The sequence below is a fragment of the Drosophila virilis genome, chromosome 5 (assembly GCF_030788295.1).
Source record: "Drosophila virilis strain 15010-1051.87 chromosome 5, Dvir_AGI_RSII-ME, whole genome shotgun sequence".
Classification (NCBI taxonomy): Eukaryota; Metazoa; Arthropoda; class Insecta; order Diptera; family Drosophilidae; genus Drosophila; species Drosophila virilis.
The window spans coordinates 3,544,131-3,558,779 of NC_091547.1; the positions used below are offsets into that span (position 1 = coordinate 3,544,131).

The following is a 14,649-nucleotide window of genomic DNA, read 5'->3' on the forward strand; positions in this document are numbered from 1 at the left end:
AAGCTTACAACATTTGCATATATATTATGTATATATATATACAAACTAGCCCCTATTTCCCTTCCCACTTCAACCATTTCACTAAACGCTGAAAAGTATGTAAATCAACTATTATAAAAATAGCTCAGCGCTAAAGTGGTCGCTTTTGCTGTTTTTTAATTCAAATATATTTCTACACGTACTACAGAGAACGTTTACCAACACACACACACGCGCCGAGGAACGTTGGCAATGGAACTGTGAGCCCCTCTTTGCGATGCCCATGCCTGACGCGCGCGTGCTTTCTGTTTCGGTTCAGCCGCGTTCCGGCGTTCCGTTTCATTTTCGAAAAGTTGTTTTTGCTTTTCGCTAAAATGTTTTGCGCTATCAACAAATCAGTTAAGATTCGTGCGCGAACATGACGGGTTTGGTTTCCAGAGCGACCGTTATAAGTTGAAATAAATATTTCAAATTTCTAACAAGTGTTTCGCGCTTCGCGTTGCCAAGTGCCAAGTGCTTTGGTGCCCCAAGAAAAAGTGAACATCAAATACAACCCGTATCTTGTGTGGCAAACACACCCAAAAATAGTACACACAGAGAGTGCATTTTGGCAAATCCTTAAAAAAAAAAGTATTTAAAACAAAAATAAACACAACAAAATGGCTTGCTCCACAAAGCTACTCAAGTTATGCGCCCTGTTCTGGGATATAATCTATGTGGTAAGTTGGCATGGACAGCCGAGACGTTAGGCCTAAAGTTTCGTATGGAAATGTCGGCTTATGAACTTTAGAGCATTGTAAATGCCTTATAATTATAATAGCATTAAAGAGCTGTAATTACATAGAGTAGTCAGGTTTCATTAACTCGCCGAGTTGACTAACCCCCCGAACACTTGAAAGTGTCTGCGACTAACTAGTTGAAGGTCTTGTTTGTCTTGTCTTAAAGTTTGTACTTTTTCTTAATTACAGCCGCCGGCTAGAATCGGTGCTATATAATTTATATGCTTTTTTAATTATACAATTCCATTCAGACACACACACACACACATTCCTTGCTTTGATGATGTTTATCAAATATATTTGTATCGAAAACATTGGAAATTGTTTATCTAGTTGAAAAGTACGTAACATATGAGCCTTGACTTCAGCACATAAGTATTTATTGTTGTGTAATTAATGCGCCTGATAACGGTATACATATATATATATATATACTTGATACCGATTAATTTAAACATTTCAACAGCTAGCATTACAGTTTGATTGAATAGCTAAATGTTTGTATTATTTTGCATTTCAATTACATTTGAAGGTTTCCTGGTTTTGTTTTTGTTTACTATTAAATTAATAATATGCTATGTTTTGTTCTTATGTTAATTTGCCCAGACTGGGCGCAGCTCATCGAATTTCAGGCATAAAATTTAGCAACAAATGTTTAAGTTAAATTTTATGTGCATGGCACGGACAAGTTGTGGGTTTTTAAATAGAGCTGAGCGTGCAGCAGTGTCGTGACACGAGTTCAAAAAAATATATAGAATTATATAAATAATATAAATAAATAATAAATATTAATAAAAATATAGTGTAGATTGTCTAGTTAAGTGAAAGAGCGAACTTCCCCGGACAACAAAAAATGCTCGTGCGTGAAAAGTCGTGTTCGATTGTGGCTCGTGTTCGTGTTCGTTTTGCATAAATGAAACTTCGTCCATCTCCAATTATTTTAGCTTATGATTCAGTCTGATCTGGCCGCAGTTTTCGCCAAATATAAAAATACTTGTCCAAGCTTTTTTAAGTAATATTGCAAAGTGAATATTTATTTGTTTTATGATCTTTGCCTTAATTGTGGTCCGAATGCCTAAATATTGAGCCACATGTCAAAATTGCTGCATGCCGAACTCACTTAATTTATTGTTTATTTCTTTAGCAACTATATTTGTTTTAAAACACAAAGAAAATACAACGAGATTTAAGCTTATGCGCTCAGCGGCAAAAATAAAATTTGAAAAAATTATTGATATATAAAAACTTGGTCACCCACGCCACGAATCTTGGCCCTGAGCAAAAGGCGGTCAAAATATGTCTATGTGTGTGTGTCTGTGTGTCTGTGAATGTGTGTGTGTGTATGTGTATAGCATCGCGTCATTGCTCCTAGCCATATAGAATTTTGTAGTTTATTTGTTTTTTTGGTTGTGTGTTTCGGCAACTGAAAATTTGTTGATGTCATTTTCAGACGGGCTGGCATTGCAAAATTCGAAAATTCAAATATTTTTCGGCAATAACCTTAAGGAAAATATTCAAAATAAACCCAACAAATGTGCCAACCAAAGGAAATGCCAAAAGAAACAGCGCACAACGCGGCGTATGCGCAACATTTGCCGCATTGGTTCCAAGCGAGTAAACTTTGATTTACTGACGAGCAGCTCTTCTTCTTTTATTGTTGTTTTTTTTTTTGTTTCAAAAATTACTTCATTCGGTGCGGCCGCGTGTTTTTAATTAAATGCCAGCTGTGCCTATCGCCCGCCCTGCATTTGAGGTAGGGCACAACCTTTTTATGTTGCTTTTTTTTTGTTTCATGCGCATTTCTGTTGTCAAGTCTGGCGTTTTTTTGAACCCACATAAATCTCAGCAATGCTCTTCGCTCAATGACATTTGTCTAGTTATTCTAGTTTAATGTTGCCTTTTTTTTGGCATTTTCTACAGACCACATGCTGTTCGCATTCGCAACTATTAGCTAATAGGAGGGCATTTGTTGTTAGAGCTTGTTTTTATGGACCCAGCTGAGCTAAAGTCTAATCAGCTCTATGGCTTATCAGCTCTATGCAAATATACATTTGCCACTGGCCTGGCCTTGCTTACACACTTGTCTGTCTATATATGATAATTGCATTTAATTGTTTGTCTGCTTGACAAATTAGAACAAGTTATATAAGTTTATTAATGCAAATTACGATCAAATGTCGAACTCATTTACTATGGCAGAGCAAATATGAAGGAAAGAAAGATAGACCTGGTGGTGGTTCAAATTGCTTTCCTTGAATTATTATTATTTATTAGTTTATTAAGCAACAGCTAAAGCATAAAAATTGACTTTATTAATAATATTTAATGCATTTTAATGCAAACAGTATCTAAACACGTTCCCTTTTCACTTGTTTGAAAGGCAAAGCATCAGCAGGTCATGAAATTATTGCTGCTCTGAGCAGTTGTTTTTCATGTGTTCTGGCTGTGGAAAAGCGCATGAAAAACACCTGTTAAAGCAACAGTTTTTTGCATTAGACCTAGTTTTTGGACTGTCTTTAACTTTATGATGAAAATGGGGTTTCTAGCTAAAATGCTATATTAATGAATATATGTGTAGGAGTAGGTAGAATTGTAAATTCCTCCTACCCACACAAATATATCTCGGTTCTAAATATAGTTATGTCAATCTATAAAACTAACTTTATAAAAATAATCTCATTCTATTAAAAATATAGTATAGTTAGCCTATCTAACTTATCTAATAGAAAAATATAATGAATAAATAAATCACAGTATATATTTTTAATATAAGTGTCTACTTGTATAGCCTATCTGAAAATCTATATAAATGTATGCAATGTGCATATATATCGTCATCATAAATTAACTTCTGTCAGTCTATAAAGCTTATCGAATAAAAACAATCTCACTTTGTCAAAAATATGGCTTTGTCAAGCTTTATCTGATAAAAGTTATATTTTAAGTACATATTATTTGCATATCCAAAACATAATTTTATCAACCTTGCTTATCTAAAATAAATAATTTTTGAGCACGTACATCATATATTTGATGTCTTAACTTATCTAGCTTTTCTAATAATAGTGCAGACATTATACTATGTTAATTCGAATTGTTATTTTTTTTTGTATTTGTATTTGCTGTTGCTGTGCAAGACTTTTGCCTGTTATCAGTGCTAATTAGTGGAGATAACACATGTGACATTTTAGTCTGTAGTTAGCCAATGTTTGTTTATGCCTTAAATGTGAGAGTACTTAAGTAAGTTAAAAGCTGGCAGAGCACAATTGAGTTGAGGCATGCCAAAGATTGGGTCTGATTCATGTGGCAGGCATGACGTGCTCATGGATTCATTGCCATTGCCACTTTGATTCTATGGGCTGTGCTCGACTTGACGCCCATACCAGAGACGCGAGTGTTATGTCAGCACCAGCCCTTAAGAAAAATTGGGCGCCATGCGTAATAAATAACAATTAAATGGCGTTGTATCTAGACATAATGCCAGATGCCCCAAAAAAGGCTTAAAATTAAATGATGTTCTTTCTGTCGAGCTGTTATCTACGGCGTGCTGTAAACACTTTATCAGACTTTAATTTATGTCTACATCATTAGAGAAAGAGACAGAAAAAACGAGCAGACTTGTGGCATACAAATTGCTTTTACCAGTCTATTAATATTATGTGGCTATAACATTTTCTTGGCCATATTTAGTTGCGGTTTTTATTTACATGCGTTTTGTTAAGCGAAGGCAATTGAAATTGTCTGGTACTAAGCCATTTGTTAATTTGCATAATTGTTATTCATCGGAGAGGGCGCGGCGGGCAGCTAATATTGTCGAGCTATTTATTAATCATCGACCTTTATTCAATTACACTATGAAGCCTTAAAAGGCGCAGCTGTGCGCAGATAAACTTTGAATTTATGAAGACATCGCAACCAGTTATGGCTACAAATTACAGCAAATGCCAAATGTGTTTGCGCTAGACAAACCCAAAAAAAAAGAAACAAAAAAAAATATATACAAACATTAAGTCAACATGATAAATCGCACAAATCAGTCATAATTACCGCGTTGCGCTCACCAATTGTGGGCTAAGGCTTTAGAAAATCTGAAAGCCATTGGGGGGCTACTTAACGTGACATCCAAACTGGCTGTCAAGTCAAATATTTAGCGGAAGTTTGGCACTGCGCCACGTTGAGTTGGGCTCGTGTCGTGACAGAAGAAGCACGTGCACTTCAACAGAGGCTTAAAGACTTAGACTAAAACAATCGAATGCTAAACGCAGTTAGCATTATTGAAGTTCTTGAGAATCGCATAGAAGAGCGGTATTTAAGAAGGGCTAAGATACGGATGATTGAAAGTGAGAAAGTGTGAGAGTCGTTCTCGCTATTATATTTTCTCTCTCTCTCTCTCTTTCTCTTTCTATATCTGTGTCCCCCTATCCCTCGTCTGGCTTTGCCTCTTTCTTTCACTGTTTCCCCCATCCACCCACCCCCTCTCTCTGTGTCTCTGTGTTACTCGCTTTCACCTTTCTTCTCTTACTCTTATTAAGTCACCAATTTACTAAAAACATTAAAGTTAGTAAACATTACTTGAATTAATGAGAAGCGCATAGAAAGGGGCCCTTCTTTGACTTTAGACACACACGAATCATGCTGCCTATCGGCTCGTGTTCGTGTCACGCGTCCATCTCTGTTGACAGGTGTCAACAGCGACATTTGTTTGGACTTTTAACTGGTTTCTTACAATTGTAATTATTATTCGCAATTGTGTTGCCAACAGATTGTCGTTTGTAAACATTGAACAAACCATGAATGCAGGAAAAACAATGTATAAATAATTATTGCGCATTTATTAAAGTATTTTGAGTGTATGTGCCGATTGCCGATAGTGCAAATACAATACTAACAAAACACAACGTTTGCCAAGTGTGCCAAGTGCCAAATGCGAAAAGTGTTTACATTCGCGGACTAGTGTGAAATGTTCTCGAAAACGTGAATCATTGTTGAAAATTCAAAATGCAATTGCAGCAAATTTGAGCTAATTGTGCAGGCGAAAGTCAACAAAAAAATTAGTGAAAGGCTAAAGCTAAATGCAATGCGCGCGCGAATACGTTGCGTATGCGTGATGCAAGCTAAAAATGCTTGAAATCTGCTGATGCTATATTTACTGTATATATAAAGGTTAACTGGTTGCCTGTGCTCAAAACTCAGCAGCTACAAAGTGTGTTTACATGTGACTGAATACGCTGCGTATGAGTAATAAGCCGCTTAGTTGATGCATTTGCATATTAAGTATACGCCGCGTCTGACAAATTTTCATTAGTTAAAGCCTTAATATTATTAAGTTGTCAGCATAGCTCAATAAAACCGACTCATTAAATGCTAGACACATGCTGTACTCTATAAAATTGATCACACTTTGACTATAAGCCATATCTTAACTAATTTATTTAAATATTTTCGTCTTGCAGCTGTTTGGTCTGATTGTCATTGCTCTGGGCGTGCATATATTCTTCAAATTCGAGCATTTCGATACAGCCGCTTTCGTCATCTTCGTCTCTGGCATCATCATAGTGCTGGCTTCCCTCTTTGGCACCCTGGGCGCTGTACGTGAGAGCAGTCGCATGTCAAAGTCGGTGAGTCGGTTTGTCTTTTGACCGAGAGCATATATTAATCTATTATTGTTGCACTTTAAGTTTGTGGCCATTGTGGTTGTGCTGATCATTCTGCAAGTGCTAACAGTGGGCTTCTTTTGGCTGTTCCAAACATCGCTGCTGATCAATGTGGACAAGACCTTCGATCAGCTGTGGCACGATCAGCCGGTGCCTGTCAAACCCGGCAATGTCAGCCAAATCGCGAGCATCGAACGTTGGGTGTGTACTACATAAACAAACTGAAGACTTCAACTAATGTCTCTTTTGATAGCTCGACTGTTGCGGCAATGTCAGCTATAAGGACTATTTGCTGCCCCCAAATAGCTGCTACAATAGCAATACGAACAAACTGAACATGGAGGGCTGTCGCCAAAAGTTTTTGGACTACATTGCCGAACGCTGGACAGCATTCAATATATTTGCGCTGGTTCTGGTTGGCGTCGAGGTGTGTGTGTGTGTTTGTGGAAATCATAAATCTGTTGCTTTGCTCAATTTGAATTAATTTGTTGCACTCGTTTCTGTTCCAGATCATTTGCGCACTGCTCGCCTATGTGCTGGCCCACAGCATTGTGAATCGCTGGAGACGCTCCAAATATTTTCCAAAATAATTGAACATGTATTCAGCACACTTCAAAATGCGCATACTCAAGGCCAAAGAATTCTCAATACTGTGCAAATACTTACACTGTACTACACAGCACTAAACTACACATACACTAAGCAATCGAATTTCCAGTCTAAATATTGCGGCGTTTGCTAGTCTACCTCATGTTCATCCAATCAAGAAAAAGATAGAAGAAAATAAACGATTCCGTTTCAAGAGCTCAACAACAGGTGCCAAAAGCAGTGTTCAAGCCGATTTCGATGTCTATATATATATATATATCTATATTGATATACATATATATCGTAAAATATTTATATGCATGTTTTTATTTGTATAAGTTTGTCACAAATGTTTCATTCTCTTTGATTTTCACTAAAAGCGCTACACAGTGCCTACGATAAGTAATTTGTAACATTTCAAGCAATAAAATAGAATGTGTCGATTTTGTATTAATTTCAATAAATACCTACTAAATCAAAAGCAACAAAGTGTTTGTCAAAAACGAGAGACAATTATGTAAAAATGTAGAGTATAAACAACTAGCATACACCCTGTAATCACTTTATAAAACACTGCAAGTTTTTTGATTCTATGCTTATGATGTTTACAACAGGTCAAAGGTTTATCCTTAAAAATGCATAGACAAGATTTTTAATCGAATCGATATGAGCCCGGAATTCCGATTTAGATTTATTAAAACGAACTTTACTTTAAGAGCTGAACTGAAGTGTTAAAACTTTTTTTATTTTAAACGAAAAAGCTTTTTTGCCTCACAGGCATAAATAACTCGGGTCCCAACCATTGGATTTATCTAACCATATTTGGATTATCTGGCAATTTTGGGCGGAAATCAAATATAGCCCCCATTTTGTATATGAAAATACGTAGCGTATACTATATTTTCGGTACAGGGGGGCAATTGTAAATAAAAAATTGGAGAGTTTTTAAAAATGTAATCAAAATAGAACTTAAGAGTTGAGCCAAAAGCTGGTTCAAATTGTGTTCAAATTGAAATGGAACCACGAGCTGGTTCAAACTATTTGTGAGCTGCATTTTGTCGAATAGAGTCAAGTTTGTTTTCTGTTGTTTACCTGCCACAGTCCCATTTTTCCCGTCTATAGGGTATATAGAATTGTGAGATCTGCTGAGCTTAATATTTATGTGCCCGAACCTGTTGACCACCCGCTGCATTGAAGGGCAATTTCAATGCTAAAATAGTCGCAGCATTTGGTTCTTAGCTCAAATTTGGTTTGTTGACATCATTGCCTCTGGCCAAACAGTTGGGCCCCGTGCTGGCAGCCCGCAGTTTCCGTTAGTCAGTCTTCTGGCATCCGCATGCATATCTATAAATGTATCTGTATCTGTATCTGTATCTGTAGCTACAGCTAGCCGTATCTGTATCTGTGTATTCATCTTTTAGAACGTGGGCGCCTTACGCTAATTTTCATCATATGTGTTTGGCTGAGTTTTCTTTTGATATTGACTTTATGTTTATAGATATAGACGACAATTCTCTGTGGGTCTTTGTATATTTGGTTTCTTTTTGTCTATTGCATTGCCGTCTGACGACTGGCGACAAGAACTGTGGGTTAATCGTTCGACTGCCAGCGACATCGCCAGATGCGGCCAAACAAATTCAGATTATGAGTCGGCTCCGAGTATTTGCCGTGCGACCATTGCCGCTGCTCAAGGTGTGCCGCACAAAACAAAGTGTTTCGAACAATATTTTGTCTAGTTTTTTTTTTTTTTTTTTGGTTTTCTCATTTTGTTAAATTTTAGCGCGTGAAACGTTAAGCACAGCTAATTATAAGTGAGCGTTTCGCCGTGTGTGTCATGTTTTATTAGTGGCCACGTCCAAACTCAAAATGTACTGCACCACGCGCCTGCTACGTTACATACTGTGTGTCATCAATGTGATTTATGCTGTAAGTTTAACAATCAGCCCTGTTCCCAATTACCAAAAGCCAAAGCTACAAAACAAAACGACTTAAAAGCAAAATTATTTTTGGGGTTTTGCGGAATTTCAATAGGTTGACAGTGTTGACAAACGGTGTTCACAATCAAGATTTGCCTGAAACTTTGTTGTTTGCGGAACAGAAAATAGTAGACCAGTTCGTAGACATTATTCTAAGTCAAGTTTGTAACTCGGAAAAAACTAATGAGCGACATTAAAGCTTCTGTGGATTCTGATCGAAATGGCTTATAGTGTTGACAAACGGTGTTCCAAATCAAGATTTGCCTGAAATTGAGCTATGTTTTATAGCGTAAAATGAAAAAGTAAACAATTTCGTAGCCGTTCAGAATAACGATTTCGTAACTCGGAGCAGCATCTTGAGCAAACATTCAACAATATTTTTCTGCGTTGGCGAACTCGATCAAAATGATTTACAGTGTTGGCAAACGATGTTCACAGTTTTTTTTATGGAATATGAAGGAACCCGGAGCAGATACCTTAAAGAAATGCTTGCCGTTTGAGAATTGTGATGGAAAATCTTACAGTGTTGATTTGCTTGAAATTTAACTTAATATTTGCCTACACATTAGAGAATTTTCAAATTCGTTATTCGGAATATCTCGGGTTTTATGGAAAAGTGAAATGTGTTAAGCACCCAAAAATAAATCGTAGCATTTTGCAATCTGTTGATTTTGCTGTGACATTGACCAAATGTATTCCCAAGTTAATTTACATACCCATCCCTTAAATAGCTTAACGGCTGTCTGCTCATCTGGTATGGCACCTGGCTGCTGGACAGCATTGCCGAGCAACGAAATGCTGTTGATCATGGCGAGAAACTGGCTTCAATACTCTGCATTCTGTTGGGCATTGTCGTTATACTGGCCAGCATATTCGGCACTGTGGCCCTGGTCAAGGAGTGCAAAAAGATGCTGATAAGTGTGCGTAAATTTTTAAATGTGAAATGGCATTCAGTAAATGTATATATTATTTTTTGAACAGTATGCAGTCTTATTAATACTGCTGTTGGTCATACAGTTTGTCATGTTTAGCATTAGCTTTGCGGCGAGCAGAGATGCCTTGCCAAACAGTTTGAAACAGGGTTTCGACGAGCTCTGGGATGTGTATCACAGGCACAATAACACACTGAGCATCTACGAGGAGTGGGTGAGTATATGGAAATGGTTTACCCCAGACATGTTCTAATTGGTTTCTTTATTAACTAATAGCTGCATTGCTGTGGTCGCAACAGCGCCGAGGATTACATTCTGCTGGAGCGGGAACTGCCTGCCAGCTGTTGCTTTGAGCGTGACTGCACGAATCCCTTGAATCTGTTCATGGAAGGCTGTGAGATCAAGTTTAAACAATATGTCAGCAAGAAAACAGCCAATTTTCATACAATCAGCTGGTTTTTAATACTGACTGAGGTGTGTATTACGCCTAATATGCATTACAATTAACTCGAGATACTCATTTTACTCATGCTGTTTTCTATAATATTCGAAATACTCATAATGTTAATAGCATGATACTCATAATACTTAAACTGTTAGACACATGCTACTCAAAATACTCATAATCTTGTACATATGTTACTCGTCCTACCTATTGATACTTGTCTGATTGGATACGTGTCTGATTCTCATTAGATTCATAAAAAATATCCTTAACTATGCACTGAATACCTTTAATACAAAATGACAAATTATTTCTCCAACAGCAAATTAATTATTTTGTTTTTCATTTATTATCTTTTTCACCTGCAGTTTATGGGCTCGGTGGCCACCTGCTATTTGGTGGATAGCATACGAAATCATCGCGATCGCGTGCGTTTCTATAATTAAGCTTTAATTGTTGATTATTGTCGCTCTGTAACTGTATTATTATTATGCTTAGTTAGTTTTGTGCCATTGTGATTTGTAATTTAGTACAGCAAAAAAAAAAAAAAACACATATTTTACTATATTCATTGATAAAAATATCAATGCCAGCGCATCGAATCAATAAATACAATGTTTGCTGCGTTGTGAACCAACTCCCACGTCAGAAGAAAAAAATAATAAAATACTACAAAAACAATAAAAACCCATAATAAAACCTGTTGCTATTGACTAATTTCTTGTTGACTGCCAACAAAAATAAAATAAACGCAGCAAAAATACAAAAAAGAATCTGAAAATGAGTAGGATTCAACTTTGATGGAAACAGCAATAATAACAAGCCTCAACGAGCATGTCAAGAGATAAAATGGAAAAACACAGATACACACACAGACAAACTCAAACACACATACACACACAGACACACTCAAACACACATACACACACACAGAGAAGCGCCTTCGCCTTTCCCAATAAGAGCAGCCATGTGGGCGTCTCGAACGTCTCTCGATTTTCTCGCTGTTATACTTAGATCAATGGCTGAGTGAAAACATTTGTATAGAATATATACTGTACTACTCGCATTTTCAGAAAGAAACAAAAAAAAAAAACCAAAATAAAAACACACAGCAAGTTTCAGTTGTTTCACGGCACTGAAAGGCAGCGGTCAGCCAGCAGAGATTTCAGTGATTTTGTATCCGACGGATACACATACTATACGTACTATCCCAAAAAAAAAAAAAAAAACTGGCTACTGCCATATACGTAATACTCACCCAATGCATTCGGCGCGGTATCGCTGATTTAAATAGCCAACAATCGCAAGGTCCAGTCTGACTAGTCAGCCAGTCGGTTAGTCGTTTAGTCGGTTAGCCAGGGCGACAGCTGTCGCACGTCTTGTCAGCATCTTTGCTAGCTGCAACAACAACAACAACATTAACAACAACAACAACAACAGCAAGATGGGCCTGTCGGAGACTACAGTGAAGCATCTGCTGCTGCTGCTAAACTTTGTGTATGCGGTGTGTAAAAGTGGCCATTGAGAAAAAATATAATCAGTAACATCGCTGTTGCGCACCTGTTTCTATTTATTTGCAGGTGCTCGGCTTGCTGCTGATTGGTTTTGGCATTTTCTTTCTGTAAGTCATTTTATATACAACTGGCAAGTATTCAGCATACTGCAGCGCAGTTTTCCCTATCTAAAATATATATTTTATATATTTCTTTTTGCTTCTGGGCTGAATTCTCCAGAACATGTATTTAACTATTTTTCCATAATTGAAGTTCAACGTCGTTTGAATGCAATACAAAAAGGTTTTCACAGTGCATTTTCCGACAGTTGACATTGGTTTTCCAGCATGGCTGGAAGAACTGCAACCATGTTAAATTGGTGGGAAACAGATTCGTTAGAGTTTTTTTGTTTACAATACGATCGGCTTAAAACTTATTTCAAAGAGAGAATTTATTCTATAAGTGCCATGGCAAGACCAGGGTATACCCGCTATTATCCTATATAGGTCGAAATTTCCCATTTCCATAACTTGGTCAAAAGTCAACAGATTTTCATAAGGTTTGGGTTTTTGTGCATGATTTGGCCTCTAGATCAATTTGGCATTCATTCATGACAACATTATTTTTGGTCCAAATTCATGTGAAAATAGTACTCTCAAATATCCGATCTAGACATATGTCAAAATTGTCTCATTCGATTTCAACGAGGGTTTCCTCATTGCTTACTTATTTTATACAACGGACAAGGCCGGGCTATACCATACAGTTTATTTATATATAATCGAAACTTACCTGTTTTTCGTCTTTCTAGGGCATATGTAACCTCGGTGAGCATTGGCGAGAATGTGGCTGGCGGCCTAATCATTGGCCTGGGCGTCGTCATAGTCATCATTGCCGTCTTTGGCTGCCTGGCGGCAGCACACGAGTCGCCCAGGCGTCTGCTCTTTGTAGGTGCCACTGACTCCAGCCTCAAATACTTGAACTTAATCTGAATCCTCATTGTACAGTATGTCGTCTCGATTGTGGTGCTGATCCTCATACAGCTGCTATTCCTGAGCATGGTCTCGCATGGCACCAAGGATGGCATCTCGGGCAGCATTAACGAGGGCTTCGAGCAGCTGTGGGACGCCGAACGCAATGAGACCGGCGCCTTGGCCTATTACGAATCCTGGCTGCACTGTTGCGGCGTCAATGGCTCCGAGGACTATGCGGTCATAAATCATGCTGTGCCCCGGAGCTGTTGTCCCGAGCTCAAGTGTACGAATCCAAGCCAAGTATACAATGTGGGCTGCAAGTCACAGTTTGTGGAGTATCTGGATGACAGGCTGTTGATATTCAAGATCGTCTGCTGGCTGCTCATCGTGGGCGAGGTAATTAACTAATTATTGAGAACTCTAGAATTAAACTAAACTTTGAACTCTTTCAGGCAATTGGCGCCGCCTTGGGCTGGTTGCTTTTAACGGGCCTGAAGAACCAAGATCGTCGCAACAATGCCGTCTGGATGTAATCAAAGTCTAACCTTAAGCCTTAAGTATTATTTTAATTCAAAACTACACTAATATTTAATTGTTTCAATATTAAAGCCACAATTTTTACTATATATGTATATACATATAATCAACTGCCTAATCATTTGTAACCTCAATATAGATATTCGACAACGTGCGTGTCACATTCATCCATGACCATCTGGTGAAAAGCGCGTAATGCCCTTTGCTCAGGGGCAGAGCCGGCAGCCTCTTCGATATATCTGTATTCATGACCTTATCAATATAAATGTAGTTCTCATTCTGCAAAGTATTGAATGTGAATTTAATTTGAATTTGTAAGCGAACTATGCACTCTAGTCTCACATAGGGGCAGCTGTGATTCATGTTTGTGCGCCCATCCAAAAATCCCAACAGGAGCTTGGCCAGGGCATTATAGCGCGATTTCCAGAAACGACACATATCTATGTCCGATGCATAAAGATATGGCTTCCAGCCATTCCTTCTGATCATCAATCTGAAATGAAACTGCGTTTCGCGCATAAAATTTGCTTTAATTTCAATTAGTTCTTTTTGCAATACTTACGAAGAGCTGTTTTTTGATCGGCTCGAAGATATTGTAGCGCAGACTCATATAGTTTGTCAGTTGATCCACCTGCCCGATGAAGCAGTATTCCACAGTGGCCAAATTTGTATATTTGCTCTCGCAGGTAATGTTTGTGAATTTAATAAAGATTGCCTTAATTTTGTTTATAAGCAGCTTGTTTTTAAATTTATATTCGAGTTACTTACATTTGCATGGCCGACATTTAGCAGGCATATACACAAGGGTATTAGCCATAAATATTTAATGCTCGACTTGTCCATTTGATTGTTAATAGGCGAATGTTTATGCAAACAATTTGATTGGCAAGATCATATTGAAATAAGCATCAACATGTAATTATGTTCTGGCTGAATGTGCACGACCAGCCGATGCCCTGTATTTTAAAATCATAGAAAAAAAAAAACAGATTTATTTTATTTTAATTTAAGAAAATATTTTCCTCTTTGTCTTTCTATTTAAGATTATAAGCGAATATTATTGGCAATATGTCAAATTTGGTATCTAACAGCTACACTCAGAGAAATATCGCTTCGTTAGACTCAGAAAATAAGAGAATTATAATAAATATTATAAAAGAGTCGGCCCTTTGTTTTCCTATAGATAGGTTTTGCTGCTAATCAAACGCATAATTAGATTTGGGCTGCAGAATTGAATTGATTTCGCACTCTAGTTTATCATTGTCCACTTGCACTAACTACAGGGTATAATT

The 14,649-nt window shown here is 37.5% G+C and overlaps 4 protein-coding genes across 4 annotated transcripts; 3 read left to right on the top strand and 1 right to left on the bottom strand.

Annotated features, from left to right (window-relative positions):
• Window positions 1–387: 387 nt before the first annotated feature.
• On the top strand, window positions 388–7,470 carry Tsp42Eg (Tetraspanin 42Eg). The gene is made up of 5 exons (XM_002059920.4): window positions 388–698; window positions 6,212–6,376; window positions 6,437–6,613; window positions 6,666–6,839; window positions 6,922–7,470. The coding sequence occupies exons 1-5, from the start codon at window positions 639–641 to the stop codon at window positions 7,000–7,002; spliced, it is 657 nt and encodes a 218-aa protein (XP_002059956.1). The 5' UTR covers window positions 388–638; the 3' UTR covers window positions 7,003–7,470.
• A 1,137-nt stretch (window positions 7,471–8,607) lies between these two features.
• On the top strand, window positions 8,608–11,049 carry Tsp42Eh (Tetraspanin 42Eh). Its single transcript, XM_070209750.1, has 5 exons — window positions 8,608–8,926; window positions 9,708–9,896; window positions 9,958–10,122; window positions 10,185–10,382; window positions 10,722–11,049. Exons 1-5 carry the CDS (start codon window positions 8,867–8,869, stop codon window positions 10,797–10,799), a joined length of 690 nt encoding a protein of 229 aa, XP_070065851.1. The 5' UTR covers window positions 8,608–8,866; the 3' UTR covers window positions 10,800–11,049.
• Window positions 11,050–11,482: 433 nt separating this feature from the next.
• On the top strand, window positions 11,483–13,463 carry Tsp42Ei (Tetraspanin 42Ei). The gene is made up of 5 exons (XM_002059922.4): window positions 11,483–11,857; window positions 11,934–11,974; window positions 12,658–12,793; window positions 12,854–13,216; window positions 13,273–13,463. Exons 1-5 carry the CDS (start codon window positions 11,798–11,800, stop codon window positions 13,351–13,353), a joined length of 681 nt encoding a protein of 226 aa, XP_002059958.1. The 5' UTR covers window positions 11,483–11,797; the 3' UTR covers window positions 13,354–13,463.
• LOC138911329 (uncharacterized) lies at window positions 12,658–14,311 on the bottom strand. The gene is made up of 4 exons (XM_070209751.1): window positions 14,126–14,311; window positions 13,920–14,072; window positions 13,700–13,861; window positions 12,658–13,636 (listed from the first exon to the last, which is right to left on the bottom strand). The coding sequence occupies exons 1-4, from the start codon at window positions 14,198–14,200 to the stop codon at window positions 13,472–13,474; spliced, it is 555 nt and encodes a 184-aa protein (XP_070065852.1). The 5' UTR covers window positions 14,201–14,311; the 3' UTR covers window positions 12,658–13,471.
• Between the last annotated feature and the right edge of the window lie 338 nt (window positions 14,312–14,649).